Below are 14,975 nucleotides of genomic sequence, written 5' to 3'. Positions count from 1 at the left end.
TCACTACCCATTATTTCCAATGGGTGAAAAAAAACGCTGGAAGTAGTGACATGCTCTATTTTGCAAAAAAAACATGCAAAGCACAAAATACTGAACAAAAACAAAAACAAAAAAACCATGGTGTATATGAGATATCTGGACTCTCAGACTTTGCTGGTACTGCAAAACGCAGCTGAAAAATTTGCATAAAAAAAAACCCGCATCAAAAAAATTATGATGTGTGAACATAGCCTAATAGTAATGGCATTGTACAAAGCAGTTTTAGGTATAAGAGTGCTGTTTAAGAAGAGGGGAGAAAAAAAAGAAAGAAAAGCAAACAGCAACTTTGTCATTTACTTATTAAAAATTCTCTCCATTATAAACAATGGGAGGGATTTTTAATTTTATAGGCAGCAATAGTGGTCAGTAGATTATCAGTGGTGGATTGTCTCATAGGCAAGGCGTGGAATGCGCAGAAGATCTTGGCTACAGAGCTTGTACGCTCAGCAGTTGGCCGGATAGCGGGATCTGGCCAGCTTCAGAGCCACTGTGCACTTAATGGATCAAAAGTAAAGCTGTCTCTGCTTGCAGCATGGGAGAGTATACAGTTCGGACCAAAGGCACGACCTTACTGATGGTCCAAATAGTTAATCCGAGCACCCCCCACCCACGGGCAAGCCTAATAAACCTAATTTCAGACAACCCCTTTAAATAGTCATCTGGCATTTACTGTCAGAAGAACATTATAACTACAACTGAATTGGTGTTAAAAGGTTGGAGTGTATGTTTAACAATTGCAGTGATTGATTTATCTAACCAATGCCCTCCCCAAACCATTCACTGTTCGGGCCACAGGTCTCCTGAACCCGACTGCTACAGTTTCATATATATCTATATGAGCCTGTGACGCTCGGGTCGGGAGAGCCATGGCCAGCCTGTTCTAGGATGGGTTTGCACGGGCATCTGAAGCAGCCCTTAAGGTTGCCTTCAAATATCCTGCTGGAAAGCAACATTAGACGAATAGTCAAAAGAACTTGTGAATCAACATTTTGAAAAAATTGAGTGCATGGAAACTTTACTACGTACTGAACAGGTTTTATGCAACAAACAATTTTAACTGTTTTAGAAAGGGAGATCGTGTACTTTTAAAGTCAAAACATTTTGTAGAAAAGGAAAAATGTAATTCCCCTATATGATACATTGACCAGCGATAATATCCTGAACACTTGCCTATACTTTTCTCATAACGAGGAACTCCAGTGTTTCCCATTTCAGGTACAATAAGAAAAAATAAAAATAGTTTTAAGTGAAACTAGTTTCTGCAACATATTTTACAATTCATGGGTGTATAATAACAGCATGTAACAAAAAAATAAAAAAAATCTAACAATATGCATGACAAACACACAAAAGAGTAGGAAAGGCCACACATTGCATAGAATAAAGGACGGCAACATGAATAATGTTTGGTAAAGATAATGCAAAGCTTCTTGCAGTTTGTTACTAAAGTGGTTTCTAGAATTTTTTTTAAAAAAAATAGCTAAGTGCTGCAAAAATATTAACATAAAAATAGCAATTAATCATGTGTCATAAACATGGTCACTGCAGTCAGTCGTCATGTGCTTAACATGCAAAAATAATCACTAGAGCTAGCGACTGGCTGTAGCGGTCCCTTGAACAAATGACCTGGTGTTGTCGCTGCAGGACCAGCGCCTGTGGCGCTATAGCAGTGGAGTATTGAATAGGGAAGTTATGGTCATTTTATTATATTAAACATATTTCCAGATCTTGGTTGCTACAAAAGACAAAAAACAACCCAACAATTCCTTTATAGGAAAAATGTCACAAGTTTTTTTTGCTACTCCTAGAAAGCAGCATGATGTAGAAAAGAGGTCTAACTACAATGCAATTATTGGCTGAGTTATTATACAGCACATTTGGGTTTGGTTACAGAATTTGCAGATAAACTCCACAACAAAGTACATGTAAAACCATGGGCAGCATGAATGAGATCCTGGCTGCTCGACTGCAGATAGGCATTTTATTCCCTGAAACGCAGAAGCATTTCAGAGAAACTATACTTTAAAGATCCGGCCAGGGACCGTAGTCAGAGTCAAGACTAGTCTTGTAAAAGCTGGTCAGAAGCAGCACAAGTGCTGCTGTAAGTGATTGACCGGTCTATCTATGCGCACATAAGGGAGACACCTAGCAATCACCTAGAGTGGCACTGGGAAGAGCCTGCCGGGGGTCAATTTAGTCTGGTCTCCAGCTATGAATATTTAAAGTAAAAGCTCCGGTGTTTCAGAGAAGAATATACCTGGCTTAAGTCGTGTGGCCAGGATGATTCATGTTGCCCGTGGTTTGGGTAGCATGAATCAGAAGACAAATTCCCTTTAAATCTGTTGCAGACTTTTGCCAGAGCAGTACACACACAGCGATTTTTATGGTATTTCCATAGCATATTTTATAAACTTTGTGTGAACCTTAGAGTATGCAAGGAACTCACAGGGATGTTTAAAGTAATAACACATTAAAATACCTTTAAATAAGCTGAGATCATCAAGCAATGCAGATCCAAACAGCCCTTCTAAAATAGTCTCAAAACCTAAAAAGAAAAGAGTACTCAGTCTTAGTCTTACAGAATCAATTATACAATCTTACATAAAAGCGACTGGAAGGAAACAAAGTATAGAAAAGTCATATTGTGTGTGATTGTTGTTAACCAGCATGTCTGTTCATTTGACCAATTAACATGACATGAAAGCTACTCCTACCATAAACAGAAAGCTCAACATCCATACTATTTGAAATACTAGTCACAATTTGCCATTTAACTTGTACACGTATTACTCTTTAAATTAGATATAAAAAAAATATATATATACTTAAAAATATGTACCATTGATAACACTAGCTATGGATATAAGGATTTCTGGGCAATCATTCTACTTTCACAGCAACTAATTATTAAAAGTGGGTTGGATAAGATTAGAAAAGTTACTTTTCCTTTAGGAACCATATTATTCTATGTATGTAGTCCATGGGTGGAATCTGGTATTATCGGTTCACCTCACTTGAATACTGAGGTTTACACAGACTATGGCAGTAAAGGCAATATGTGTGTAGAAAAGCAGTTTTTTTTTTCAATGTCCTACAACTTATTGGACAATTTATCAATGCTACTATAAATTCATAAATACCTGCAGAGAAAGCAACATTAAGCCCTAAGCTGGGTGTAGACCAGATGAATGGCAGTGTTCAATGACCACCGATCTGCAACATGTTTGCCACTCGGCGGTGGTTTAGTAGTCCATTTAGACAGGCAAACTGCGCTTCAGATGCGCACAGAAAGATCAGTAATAGATCATCTAGTTCAATAGTGTACCATTACTCTCGACAGCAGAGGTTTACACAGGACGATGTAGCCTTAAGCTTAAAGGGGTTGTCCACTACTAGAAAAAACCCTTCTTGATCTAAATGTTTAGCCCCAATAAAATAAAGCTTATACTCCCCTCCCGTGCCGGCGCCGTTTAAGCAGGTCCCAAAGCTCTTGTGCGATTAAAGCGACACGACGCCTGCGCCCAATCAGCACTGGCGTAATTGTCTGGGTCTTCGTACAAGTTGAACATGAAGAGGAAGCCAGATAAGCTGCGGCCCAGACTTCCTCTTGATGTTAAATTTGTAAGAGAGGACAGTGACACCAGCACTGATTGGGCGCCAGGCTCACATGTCACAAGAACCGCAAGTGCCGACACTGCTAGAACGGTGCCGGCACAAGAGGGAAGTATAAGCTTTTTTATCTTATCGGGGCCAAACATTTAGATCAAAAAGAGGTTGGCCTAGTAGTGGACAACACTTTTAAAGGGAATCTGTCACCCCTTGGCACTTATCTGACCTCCAATATGAGCATACAGGTGATAGAAATGTTAAAGTGCCCTGTGATGTTGCAGCAGCCAAATCCAGGCACTGTGACATGCAGAGGAGGGGGGAAAAAGCATAGTAATCCACACAGGAGGCGGGGATTTCTTCCAGGCACTGGGACTGGAACACTTCAGAAACTCGTAGGAATAAAAAGACATTTCACATCAACAAGACCTCTAATATGAGGCATACAGGTAGGCATAGATTTACATTTCTATCACATGCCCATATTAGAGGTAAGATAAGTCCCAGGGGGGTGACAGATTCCCTTTAATGTTGCCATATGCCTAAAATAGCTGTTAGCCAATAGATATTTTCCAATCCACCCTGCATACATACTTATGTACTCAATGAAAAGAGAGCAGTAAAACTCCCAATGAACATTAGATAGCTGTTATTTAGATAATTATTCAGCCAACAGCACTCTCGCCAATCTCCTGGTACATGAGAACGTTCAGCGTGATCAAGCGCTCATGTATTCTCTATGAGAGAGCCACTGACAGACTCCTCTGGCAGCACCTTATCTTTGCACTAAATAAAAGGGATCAGTCATTGGATATCCTTTTCTGCATACTGTTGAATGACGCCGCCGATATCGTAACCACATGGTGATTACGGAAAAGAAATGCAACAAGCATGAACACTACTAACATAGTGAGTAGGGTTGAGCGAGTATGTTCTGTTCCGAGTATGCTCGAGCCGAGCTCCGAGTATTTACAGCTGCTCAGTGATGAGGTTAAATCGCTCCGTGTGCATGATTTGCAACTGTTTGACAGCTTTATTACATGTGAGGAATGTGTAAGAAAGATCCTAGTTACTTACCGGTAACGGGATTTTACAGAGCCCATGACAGCACCACCTGAGAGATGGTATCCGCCCACCAAGGACAGGAACCTACTGAATAAAAAGGCGGTACCTCTCCTCCGCATCAGTTTTTTGTTTCAGAGCATGAGAGGGCCTCCGAAGACAGGTTAATACATAACCACCACCTCAACATATGTACTAAACACCTTAAAAAAAGTGCACACCACAGTGATAAAGGGGAGGGAATTAATAGGGTGCTGTCATGGGCTCTGTAAAATCCCGTTACCGGTAAGTAACTAGGATCTTTTCCCCTTCTCCCATGACAGCACCACCTGAGAGATTTATAGAGATTAAATACCAGAGGGAGGGATCACCGCTTGCAACACCCTTCTACCAAAGGACAGATCAGTAGAAGAGGAAAGGTCAAGACGGTAATGTTTGTAAAATGTAGCAGGGGATGACCAAGTTGCCGCCTTACATATAATGTCGATGGGCACATCCGCCTTCTCAGCCCAGGAAGCAGCTACCGCTCTGGTGGAATGGGCCTTCAGGTTCTCAGGAACCGGCAGATTGCTAGAAGAGTAGGCTAAGGTAATAGTATCCCTGACCCATCTAGCTATGGTCCCCCTTGTAACCTTAAGTCCTTTCCTAGCCCCCTGAAAGGATATAAATAAAGCGTCACTCTTTCTCCAGGCTTTTGTCACTTCCAAATACTGGACTAACACCCTCCTAACATCTAAGGTGTGAAGCTTATATTCCTCAGAATCCCTAGGATTAGGATAGAAGGAAGGGAGAGTGATTACTTGCGTCCTATGGAACTTGGAGGCTACCTTTGGAAGATAGGCCGGGTCTGGTCTTAAGATTACTCTATCCATACATACTTGAGTGAATGGATGGTTAACGGATAGTGCGTGTAAGTCACTGACTCTACGAGGTGATGTCAGGGCCACCAATAGCGCAGTCTTTAAAGTTAAGATTTTTTCTGAAACCTTCTCTAAGGGCTCGAAGGGAGGTTTGGTTAATGCTTCCAGAACTAAATTAAGGTCCCAAGGAGGCATTCTTGGAACAGGAATAGGTCTGGATCTATGACAGGCTTTAATAAATCTAATGATCCATCTATTTGCTGCCAAGTCATAATTATACAGTGCCCCCAGAGCCGATACCTGTACCTTAAGAGTACTGGTGGCTAGTCCCATGTTTAACCCCTTCTGGCAGACTGACCCGAGGTAGACAAGAACTTAGCCCAGGTTCTACCATAGATTCTAGTTGTTATCAGCTTTCTACTTGCTAGAAGGGTAGTAACAAGATCTGGAGAAAACCCCCTTTGCGTCAATAGCGACCTCTCAAAATCCAAGCCGTCAAATGCAGGCCCGCTCTTTGGGGATGACAGACTGGGCCCTGCCTGAGGAGATCCGGGATGTCCGGAAGAACCCATGGATCTGCTTGGGACATTCTCTTCATCCAAGTGAACCATGGTCTCTTGGGCCAGAACGGGGCGATCAATATAACCCTCGCCCGTTCCTCTCGGATCTTCCTCAGGATAGTAGGGATCAGTACTAAAGGGGGAAAGGCATAAGCTAGAGTGAAATCCCACTGAATCTGCAGCGCGTCCACCGCAAACGCCCCCTCTTTTGGATTCAGGGAGCAAAAGGTTTCGGTCTTCCGATTGTGTCTGTTTGCAAACAGATCTATCTGGGGCTGTCCCCACCGATCCACAATCTGCTGAAAAACGGCTGGATTCAACTCCCACTCTCCTTGTTTCAAGATGTGACGACTCAAGAAATCGGCCTTTATGTTCTCTTCCCCTTTTATATGCAGTGCCGAGAGCGTAACCAGCCGACTCTCGGCAAACCTGAAGATCTGATCCGCTATTAACATCAGAGGGAGAGACCTGGTACCCCCCTGATGATTGATGTAGGCGACTGTTGATCTGTTGTCTGACATTATCCTGACGTGAGGACCCTGAAGAACAGAACTGAATTCTTTTAGCGCGTTTCTGGCTGCCAACAGCTCTTTCATGTTGGAAGAGAGGCTTGTCTCGCTGTCCGACCAGAGGCCTTGTACAGAACGATCCCTTAGGTGAGCTCCCCAACCTTCCGCACTTGCGTCTGTTGTAATTGTATCCGACACCTGGAAGGTCCAAGGAACCCCCAAAGATAGGTTGACCGGAGATGTCCACCAGTCCAGGGAGTTGATCACAACATCTGGAAGAGATATTTTCCCATTCAGGCGACCTTTGAGCCGCCTGTCCGCTGCCAGAATCTCCTGTTGAAGATATCTGGAATGGTGCTGGGCCCACTGAACCGCCGGAATGCAAGACGTCATTGTACCCAACAGAGACATTGCACTCCTCAGGGTGATGGTCGGATTGCTGACAATCTGAGATGTTAGGGATCTGATCTTCAGTTTCTTTTCCTCTGGCAGAAGACAGGTTTGGTTTTCCGAGTCCAGAATGAGACCCAGGAAAGACTGAACCCTCTTTGGTTCCAGCCTTGACTTCTCCAGATTTAACAGCCAACCTAGGCGTCTTAGACTGGCCATGACGTCCGCCAGGGCTAGAGCACAGAGTTGACTTGATCTGCCCACTAAGAAGTCGTCCAGATAAGGGATGACTAAAATATCTCTTTCCCTCAAGTGCACTGTGACCTCCAGAATGATTTTTGTGAAGACTCTCGGCGCCATGGAAATGCCAAAGGGAAGAGCTGCGAACTGAAAATGCCTTACGTGCCTGCCGAATTGTACAGCTACTCTTAGAAACTGTTGATGATCTGGCAAAATCGGGACGTGGTAGTAGGCGTCCTTCAGATCGAGGACGCACATAAAACAGTCCGGAAATAACATCTTTATGGCTGATTTTATTGTTTCCATCTTGAAAGGCCTGTAGATTAAATGGTCGTTCAGTCTCTTTAAGTTCGCAATGGTCCTGAAGGAGCCGTCCGGCTTCTTTATTAGGAAGAGGGTCGAATAGAATCCTCTTCCTTGCTCGGGTGCAGGTGTTTCCACCAGAACTCCTTTCCTGAGCAGAGAGAGAACTTCCTGCTGTAAGGCTATCTGTTCCGCTAAACCTCTGGGGGCTGATATTTTGACAGTGTTCTTGGGCCTGCTCTTGAACTTCTTTCCAGCTACCTTGGTCTCTGGGAGCTTTACTGCGGCTGTATTTTCTCTTCCGAAAGGAACTGTTAAAATCGGGAACCAGACACCGTGGGAAATCCATGTTTTTTGTCTGCGGCTTTATCTAGGATGTCATCTAGACCTTTGCCGAACAAGAAGTCCCCCTCACAAGGGATTGAGCACAGTTTAGACTTTGACTGCACATCTCCTGGCCAGCTCTTGAGCCATAGCGCCCTACGGGCTGCATTAGAGAGGTTTGCAGACCGGGCAGCCAGCCTAACTGAATCTGCCGATGCATCTGCCAGGAATGCAGCCGCTCCCTGCACAAGAGGAAGGTCTGATAGAATTTTCTCCCTGGACACATTCCTCCTGATCTGGTCTTCCAATTGTTGAAGCCAGATCATCATAGATCTAGCAGTGCAAGTCGCTGCTACTGCCGGTTTAAGGGCCCCTGCTGACGACTCCCAGGTTTGCTTAAGGAAGGACTCCGCTTTTTTATCCAGCGGGTCTTTTAAGGCTCCTAAATCCTCCAAGGGCAGAGTGGATTTTTTTGAAGATTTTGAAATGGCCACGTCAATCTTAGGGGTTTTGTCCCATTTAGCCGCATCCTCAAAGGGGTACCTCCGCTTGGAGGATGACGGCAGCTGACCCTTCCTCTCCGGTTTCTTCCATTCCCTTTCTATCAGAGATTTAATCCTGTCATTGACCGGGAATGAGCGTCTCCTCCTTTGGTCTAAGCCCCCGAACATAACATCCTGGACTGTTCTGGGCACTTTGGTATCGGTAATACCCATAGTCCCTCTGACGGCTTTAACTAGTCTCTCAGTATTATCAACCGAAAAACAAGGTCTGCCCCCCCCATTATCATCCGAAGACTCCGATGACGATGAGGAGTGATTAGAGGAGGAAGGCAGTTCTCTCGTAAAACGGGACTCCACTGATTCCTCTGATTCTGAAGAAACTAGTTTTCGCTTCTTCTTTTTGAGTGAGGTTAAGCCTCTTAAAGACTCTCTGACCTCTGTCTGGATTAGATCCTTTAATTCTAAAGAAAACTTGGGGGACTCCTCTGCAATGGTTTTCTGAATACAGTCTGAGCAAAGGTTTTTGGCATAGGAGGTGGGAAGACCGATTTAGCATAAAGCACACTCCCTGTTTTTATTTTTAGCACTACACTTCTTCGCCTCCTGCCCCAAGAAATAAAAGGAGAAGAAGGAGGAAAAAAGAGAGAGAGAGAGAGAGAGAGAGAGAGAGAGAGAGAGAGAGAGAGAGAGAGAGAGAGAGAGAGAGAGAGAGAGAGAGAGAGAGAGAGAGAGAGAGAGAGAGAGAGAGAGAGAGAGAGAGAGAGAGAGAGAGAGAAGAGCACATTATTCAAGGTGAGACTTTCACGAAGATCACTCACCACACTGCCGTTCAGACTAGGGTACCGGAGGCGGTGGTTGCCGTTCACATGAGGGCTCCCATCTGGCGGAGGCGGACTGACGAAGTCTTTTCTGACCAGTCTTGCCGGAACTCGTACGCCCCTCACTGCTGTGACTTTGTCGATGGGAAGATTCCCGTTCCATTTGTTTGAGCTGCTTGCGCTGCTCTGATGGCTGTGGCTGCTGCTGTACTTCCTGTGGCGGTGACAGCTGCTGCCCAGGTGACTGCGGTTCCTCATTCTTCATGGCGGGGATGCAGACACCGCCATCCTGATTGCTCCCCATCCTTAAAAGCAGTAGGGCTCCACCTCCTTTAGGCTCCTCCCCTTCCGGCAGCATGCTCATCTCTCTTTTTCTTTTTTTTTTTAAATTTTAGCCAGCTGGCGCGCTACCCGCAGATCCACCTGCCTCTGCGCGTGCGCAGACCAGCGGCACCCGGTGCGCTTGCAGCGGGATGACAGCTTCCCACCCGCGCATGCGCAGACCCGGTTTCCGGCGCACTCCGTGATAGGGCGCGTCAGCACCCCGCGCGTGCGCAGCCCGGACTTCCGGCGCGCTCCGTCACAGGGTGCGACGCGACCCCCACGTGCGCAGCCCGGAAGACCTGCCGGCCGGCGCGCTCAGTTCATCTTTGCGAGGCGCAGACCCGGCCGCAGGCCCCGGCGCACGCGGGGAGGCATCCAAAGGAAAACAGCACCTCCTCCCCACACGCAGACCCGGGCAGCAGCCAGACGGGCTGGGAACAGGGACCATCTGCTGCTTCCACGGCCTCCAGGCCGCACCGTCCATAATCCAGGTACGTGAGGTACCACCTGGTGAGGCTCCCATCAGGGACAGGAACCAAAACTGATGCGGAGGAGAGGTACCGCCTTTTTATTCAGTAGGTTCCTGTCCTTGGTGGGCGGATACCCTCTCTCAGGTGGTGCTGTCATGGGAGAAGGGGAAAATAGACATTCCTCACATGTAATAAAGCTGTCAAACAGTTGCAAATCATGCACACGGGAGCGATTTAAACATATCACCGAGCAGCTGTAAATACTCGGAGCTCGGCCCGAGCATACTTGGCGAAAGGGTTAATAGAACATACTCGCTCAACACTAATAGTGAGCACTTTTTTTTTTTCTACAGTTACAAACAACCGAAGCCTGAAACATGGATGTTTTTTTTTTACTACACACTTACACTCCTTTCTCTGAAGTCTCACAGCATACAGGCTGTCAGTCAAGCAGAAGGTGGTGGCCATGAATAGAGTTGGAGTGACAGAGGCTTCAGCTCTACAGACTTATTTGCATATCAATTTACAAGCTGATACAAGCTAGAAAACCCCTTTAATCATGACTGTGGTGAAATATGAGATTGGCTAATCCGTGGTTGTATTAGGCTGGAGTACAGGCATGTCCGCTATGTAGCAAGAATGGACATTATTTGTAGACAACTGTAAAAAGATAAAGTTAATGTTTGTACAGCTTTATATCTCAGGATGTACAAAAAATCTAACACATGATCGACACTAATTCCTGGCAGACAACCCTACTGAGTAATGGGGTTCTTATGGTTTCAGAGATTGTGTGTCATTTCACTGGGAAAAAATAAAATAAGATTTTGTAGCATCCAGCGCAACAGTGGCAAAATAAGCGACCAAGCCTCCAATGCAGTTGTAAACCTTGCCCATACAAGAATGTTCTTATTCCCCATCAGTCAGTAGATTATTAAATAGTAAGGAGTTGAAACAAAATACACTGGAAAATTGCAATTGCAATCTTACTCACTGCAATTACAAATGAGTAAGATTTACTTTAAATCAGTAAAACCCCAGAAAGTCCCACAGCTTAATGTTTATAAGGCTTTGTGCCCACAATGCAGAAATGCTGCATATTTTTTCCACTTCTCCCTGGCAGGAAAAACGCGTGCGGATTTTACATGCGTTTTTTCCTGCCAGGTAGAAGCGTTTGTCACGCGTTTTTTGCATGCATTTCTGCATGTGGGTTATCAAGCGCTTTTCCAAGCGATTTCAGCATCACTTGGAAAAGTGCTTGATAACTTGGTCACACTATATAAATCCATGCAACCGGCATATATAGTGTGACCAAGTAATAGTTTAAAAAAGAAAAAAAGAATAAAGAATGGTAAAAAATAAAGATTATACTTGCCTTCCGATGGCCCCCGATATTTTCCCCGCTCCGTCTGGTCTGTTGTATGGGTCGCAGTGGTGTGAAAGGACCTGCGATGACATCATTGAGTCATGTGACAGGTCACATGACTAAATGATGTCACGGCAGGTCTTTTCACACCACCGCGACCCATACAACAGACCAGACGGAGCGGGGAAAATATCGGGGGCCATCGGAAGGCAAGTATAATCTTTATTTTTTATTTTAAATTCTTTTTTTAACAGGTTCTATGGTACCGGAGTCTGGAGGAGAGTCTCCTCTTCTCTAGACCCGGGTACCATCCGCACATTGAATCGCATATTATCCGTATGTGCAAATGTGCTGACACAGATAATATGCGTTTCAATGCAAGTCATTGTCGGTAATTATGCTGAGTGTCAGCAAAATTAATGGACATGCTGCGTATTTTTCCACAATGATAATCCACAGCGGAAATTTCTGCAGCATGTGCACAGCACATGCGGATTATCATTGGGGACCATGGGGCGCGTATTAACCGTTTTCGCTGCGGAAATTCCACGGCAAAAATGCATAGTGGGCACGCAGCCTAAGGGTTGTCCAGAACTACTACATTGATGACCTATCCTTTCTTAAACAGTACTATGTACACAACTGGAACCCCCACAGCGCTATACACTATAGAGGCCACTCCGGTGCTGCGGGCTCAGCTTCTAACTAAGTGAATGGAAGTAGTGGCACAGTACCCAAGATATCGTAGTCGTGGACAACCCCTATGAAATCACACTGCACACAGTTAAAAAAAAAATAATAAAAAAAATTTCACTTTAGTTACCACCATTTGCAATGCAAACAATTGCTGTAGACTTGTATTCGATCTTCTACTTTGTCAGTATGAATACATTGCATTTCACTTGCTGATTAACATTATATGGGAGTATAAAAAGCAGGGTATGTGAAGTGCTTGGTGACCTGTGCAAAGAAATTCCACCGTAACACTATGTAAACCAAATCTACTCTTTTAGGGTATGTGCACACGATCCGGAGAGGTTGCAGGTTTGATGCTGCGTGTTTTGCAGCTTCAAACCCACGCGGCCAGATGTTACAGCATAGTGGATGGGATTTGTTGAAATCCCATCCCCACTATGCGTCTCCGTGCACCTGTGGATCACCCGCGGAAACTGACTTGCGGCGCGTCTTTCCAGACCGCAGCATGTCAATTTCTCTTGCGGAGTGGCTAGTCTCCTAAAGAGAAATTAGATCACTACAATGTATTGAATGCGGTGAATCCGCATGGTTCAATGAAGACATGCGGATTCACCTGCGTTCATATAACGTATGTTGCATCCAAAGCGCTGCCTGTCCGGATCGTGTGCACATACTCTTATTGTAAAGTAGAAAACTTAAGATGGTTTTCAGGAATCAAAATATTTATGGCCTATTGTTAGTATTGGCCACTAATAGATCAATGGCTGCTGCCATCACCCATGCACTCAAGAAGACGCGGCAAAGGCAATGACTCTATAGAGTTAAAGATTTTAGGAACTTTTACTGTACAAGGAAGGGGGTGCGGTGTTCGTAGTAAGGCACAGTATAGAGGGAGCAGTGTGCAAAAAGGAGAAAGTGAGAGTCAGCACAGTATAAAAAGTTGGCAAAGTGGGGTAACAGTATTGGGAGGTGGGAGTGTTGGGGACAGTGTAGGCCATAGTTCATAAAGGAAGGATAGCATGACAGTTATAGTTTGTAAGGGAGGACAGTGTGGAGGCAATGTATTATAAGAGGAACAGAGTGGGGTCATTTTGTGCAAGAAGTACAGTAAGGGGCAATTTAATCATGGACACAGCATAGGGTATATTTTAATTCATGGGGCACTAATTTAATCATGGACACAGCATAGGGTATATTTTAATTCATGGGGCACTATGTTGGAATGGGCTGCCGGAGAAGAGGGAATTCTGCAGAGAAGAGTGGATAGGAAATCTCATCATGGAGACTGTACTATATGAAGGCAAAAGGGATGCAAATGACTCAGCAGACATCACCTGTAAGATACCTGGATGTAAATATTTATTTGTGGTGCTGACTACATCACATCAGTGCTGTGGTTTCTGTATGGTCCAGTCGGCTGATAACAATTCCTAACATTTCCTTCCTTACCATGGATAAGGACACACTGTTCATGTGATACAAGTGTATATGATGCGGGCTGAGCTGACATTGCAATTGATTACAGTACTAAATTCGGCACTCAAATCATGTACTGAAGGTGGTTCTGGTGCTGTGTTCATGCAAGTACCCCTTGAATTTTTTTTTTCTTTCCCGGCTCATGGATTGGTTCAGTATGACAGTATTGGCCCTTGGACAAAAAAAAGGTTGTGCATCCGTGTACAACAGGGATTTCAAGTAAACAGCATTTTTTTTTATTAGCTTTTTTAAGGGAAAATTAAAACTGAACGGCATAAAGCTGCCCTATACAGTAGACCTTTGTTTATTCTGTATCAATCAACAATTTAGGATCTTCCAGTGGTTATAAATATTAAATTGCTGCTAGATAGTTGATAAATAAAAAGGTCTACTGACAAGTTAAAAAGAAAAAAAACAGTGTAGGGCAGCTTTATGCAATTTACTGCCAATTTTTCATAGGAAAAAAAAAAGATATTTACTTGAAATCCCTGTAGAAGAGATGCATAGATTTCTGTGTGGTTGTCTACTTTTATAGACTTTTTCAACACTACAATGTAAATTCTTTGACAGCGCAAGCATATTTTAAAGAGGTTTGACCTCATGCAAATGAACGCTTAGAATTTTAGAATGAAATATTGGACACATTCCCAATATACTTTGTGTTTCAGTTCACCATTTTAAAGTCTTTTCTCATGTGCAAATACTGTAAATAGAACTTTTTAAAACCTAGGGGCTGACAACCAGTCCATACTTCTGTCTAAACTCACATTGGACACTTAAAAGATACTTCCTATTTATTTCCACTGTAACACCACTTTGCTTGTTTATAAGTTGTGTCTTTTGAGCGTTTTTCTTTTCTTTGAAGCAGCTCCTGATAGAATCTGCTCCAAACTAGCAAAGTGGCTCAGTGGTTAGCACTGATGCTTTGCAGCTCTGGGTTCACATCTGACCAAAGACAACATGGAGTGCAAGGAGTTTGTATGTTCTCCCAGTCTGTGTGGATTTCCTCAGGGCTGTGGAGTCGGTAAGCCAAACCTCCAACTTCTCAATTTCCATGAGAGAAAAGACTATTAAGATATATGCCCAATAAAGGAAGGCTACCCCCATTAGGATCCCAAATCTCTATTTCCCGTCTGGCCGCAGAGGTTGGCACCCTAGTAGCGATATGGCACCCCCGCTCAACGGTGGCTATCCCTGAGGACTTTACCTAAAACCAACCCTTGCTATATAGTAGTCACTAATTGAAACATATACACTGCTCAAAAAAATAAAGGGAACACTTAAACAACAGCATATAAAACTCCAAGTAAATCAAACTGCTGTGAAATCAAACTGTCCACTTAGGAAGCAACACTGATTGACAATCAATTTCACATGCTGTTGTGCAAATGGAATAGACAAAAGATGGAAATTATTGGCAATTATCAAG

At 44.0% G+C, this 14,975-nt stretch overlaps 1 protein-coding gene across 6 annotated transcripts in view; it reads right to left on the bottom strand.

Moving 5' to 3' along the window:
* The window catches only part of LCOR (ligand dependent nuclear receptor corepressor), a 78,649-nt gene that overhangs the window by 47,020 nt on the left and 16,654 nt on the right, over positions 1-14,975 (bottom strand). For all 6 annotated transcript variants that reach the window (XM_073684950.1, XM_073684949.1, XM_073684945.1 and 3 more), the window contains exon 2: positions 2,519-2,584. In XM_073684950.1, coding sequence (XP_073541051.1) covers positions 2,519-2,584 — 66 coding nt within the window. The remainder of the gene's footprint in view (positions 1-2,518; positions 2,585-14,975) is intronic.

The sequence above is a fragment of the Phyllobates terribilis genome, unplaced genomic scaffold (genome assembly GCF_046119375.1).
Source record: "Phyllobates terribilis strain yellow unplaced genomic scaffold, ASM4611937v1 Scaffold_5__5_contigs__length_657084704, whole genome shotgun sequence".
Lineage (NCBI taxonomy): Eukaryota > Metazoa > Chordata > Amphibia > Anura > Dendrobatidae > Phyllobates > Phyllobates terribilis.
Note: the sequence above shows the minus strand (reverse complement) of the source record. Positions and strands in the feature narration are given on the sequence as shown.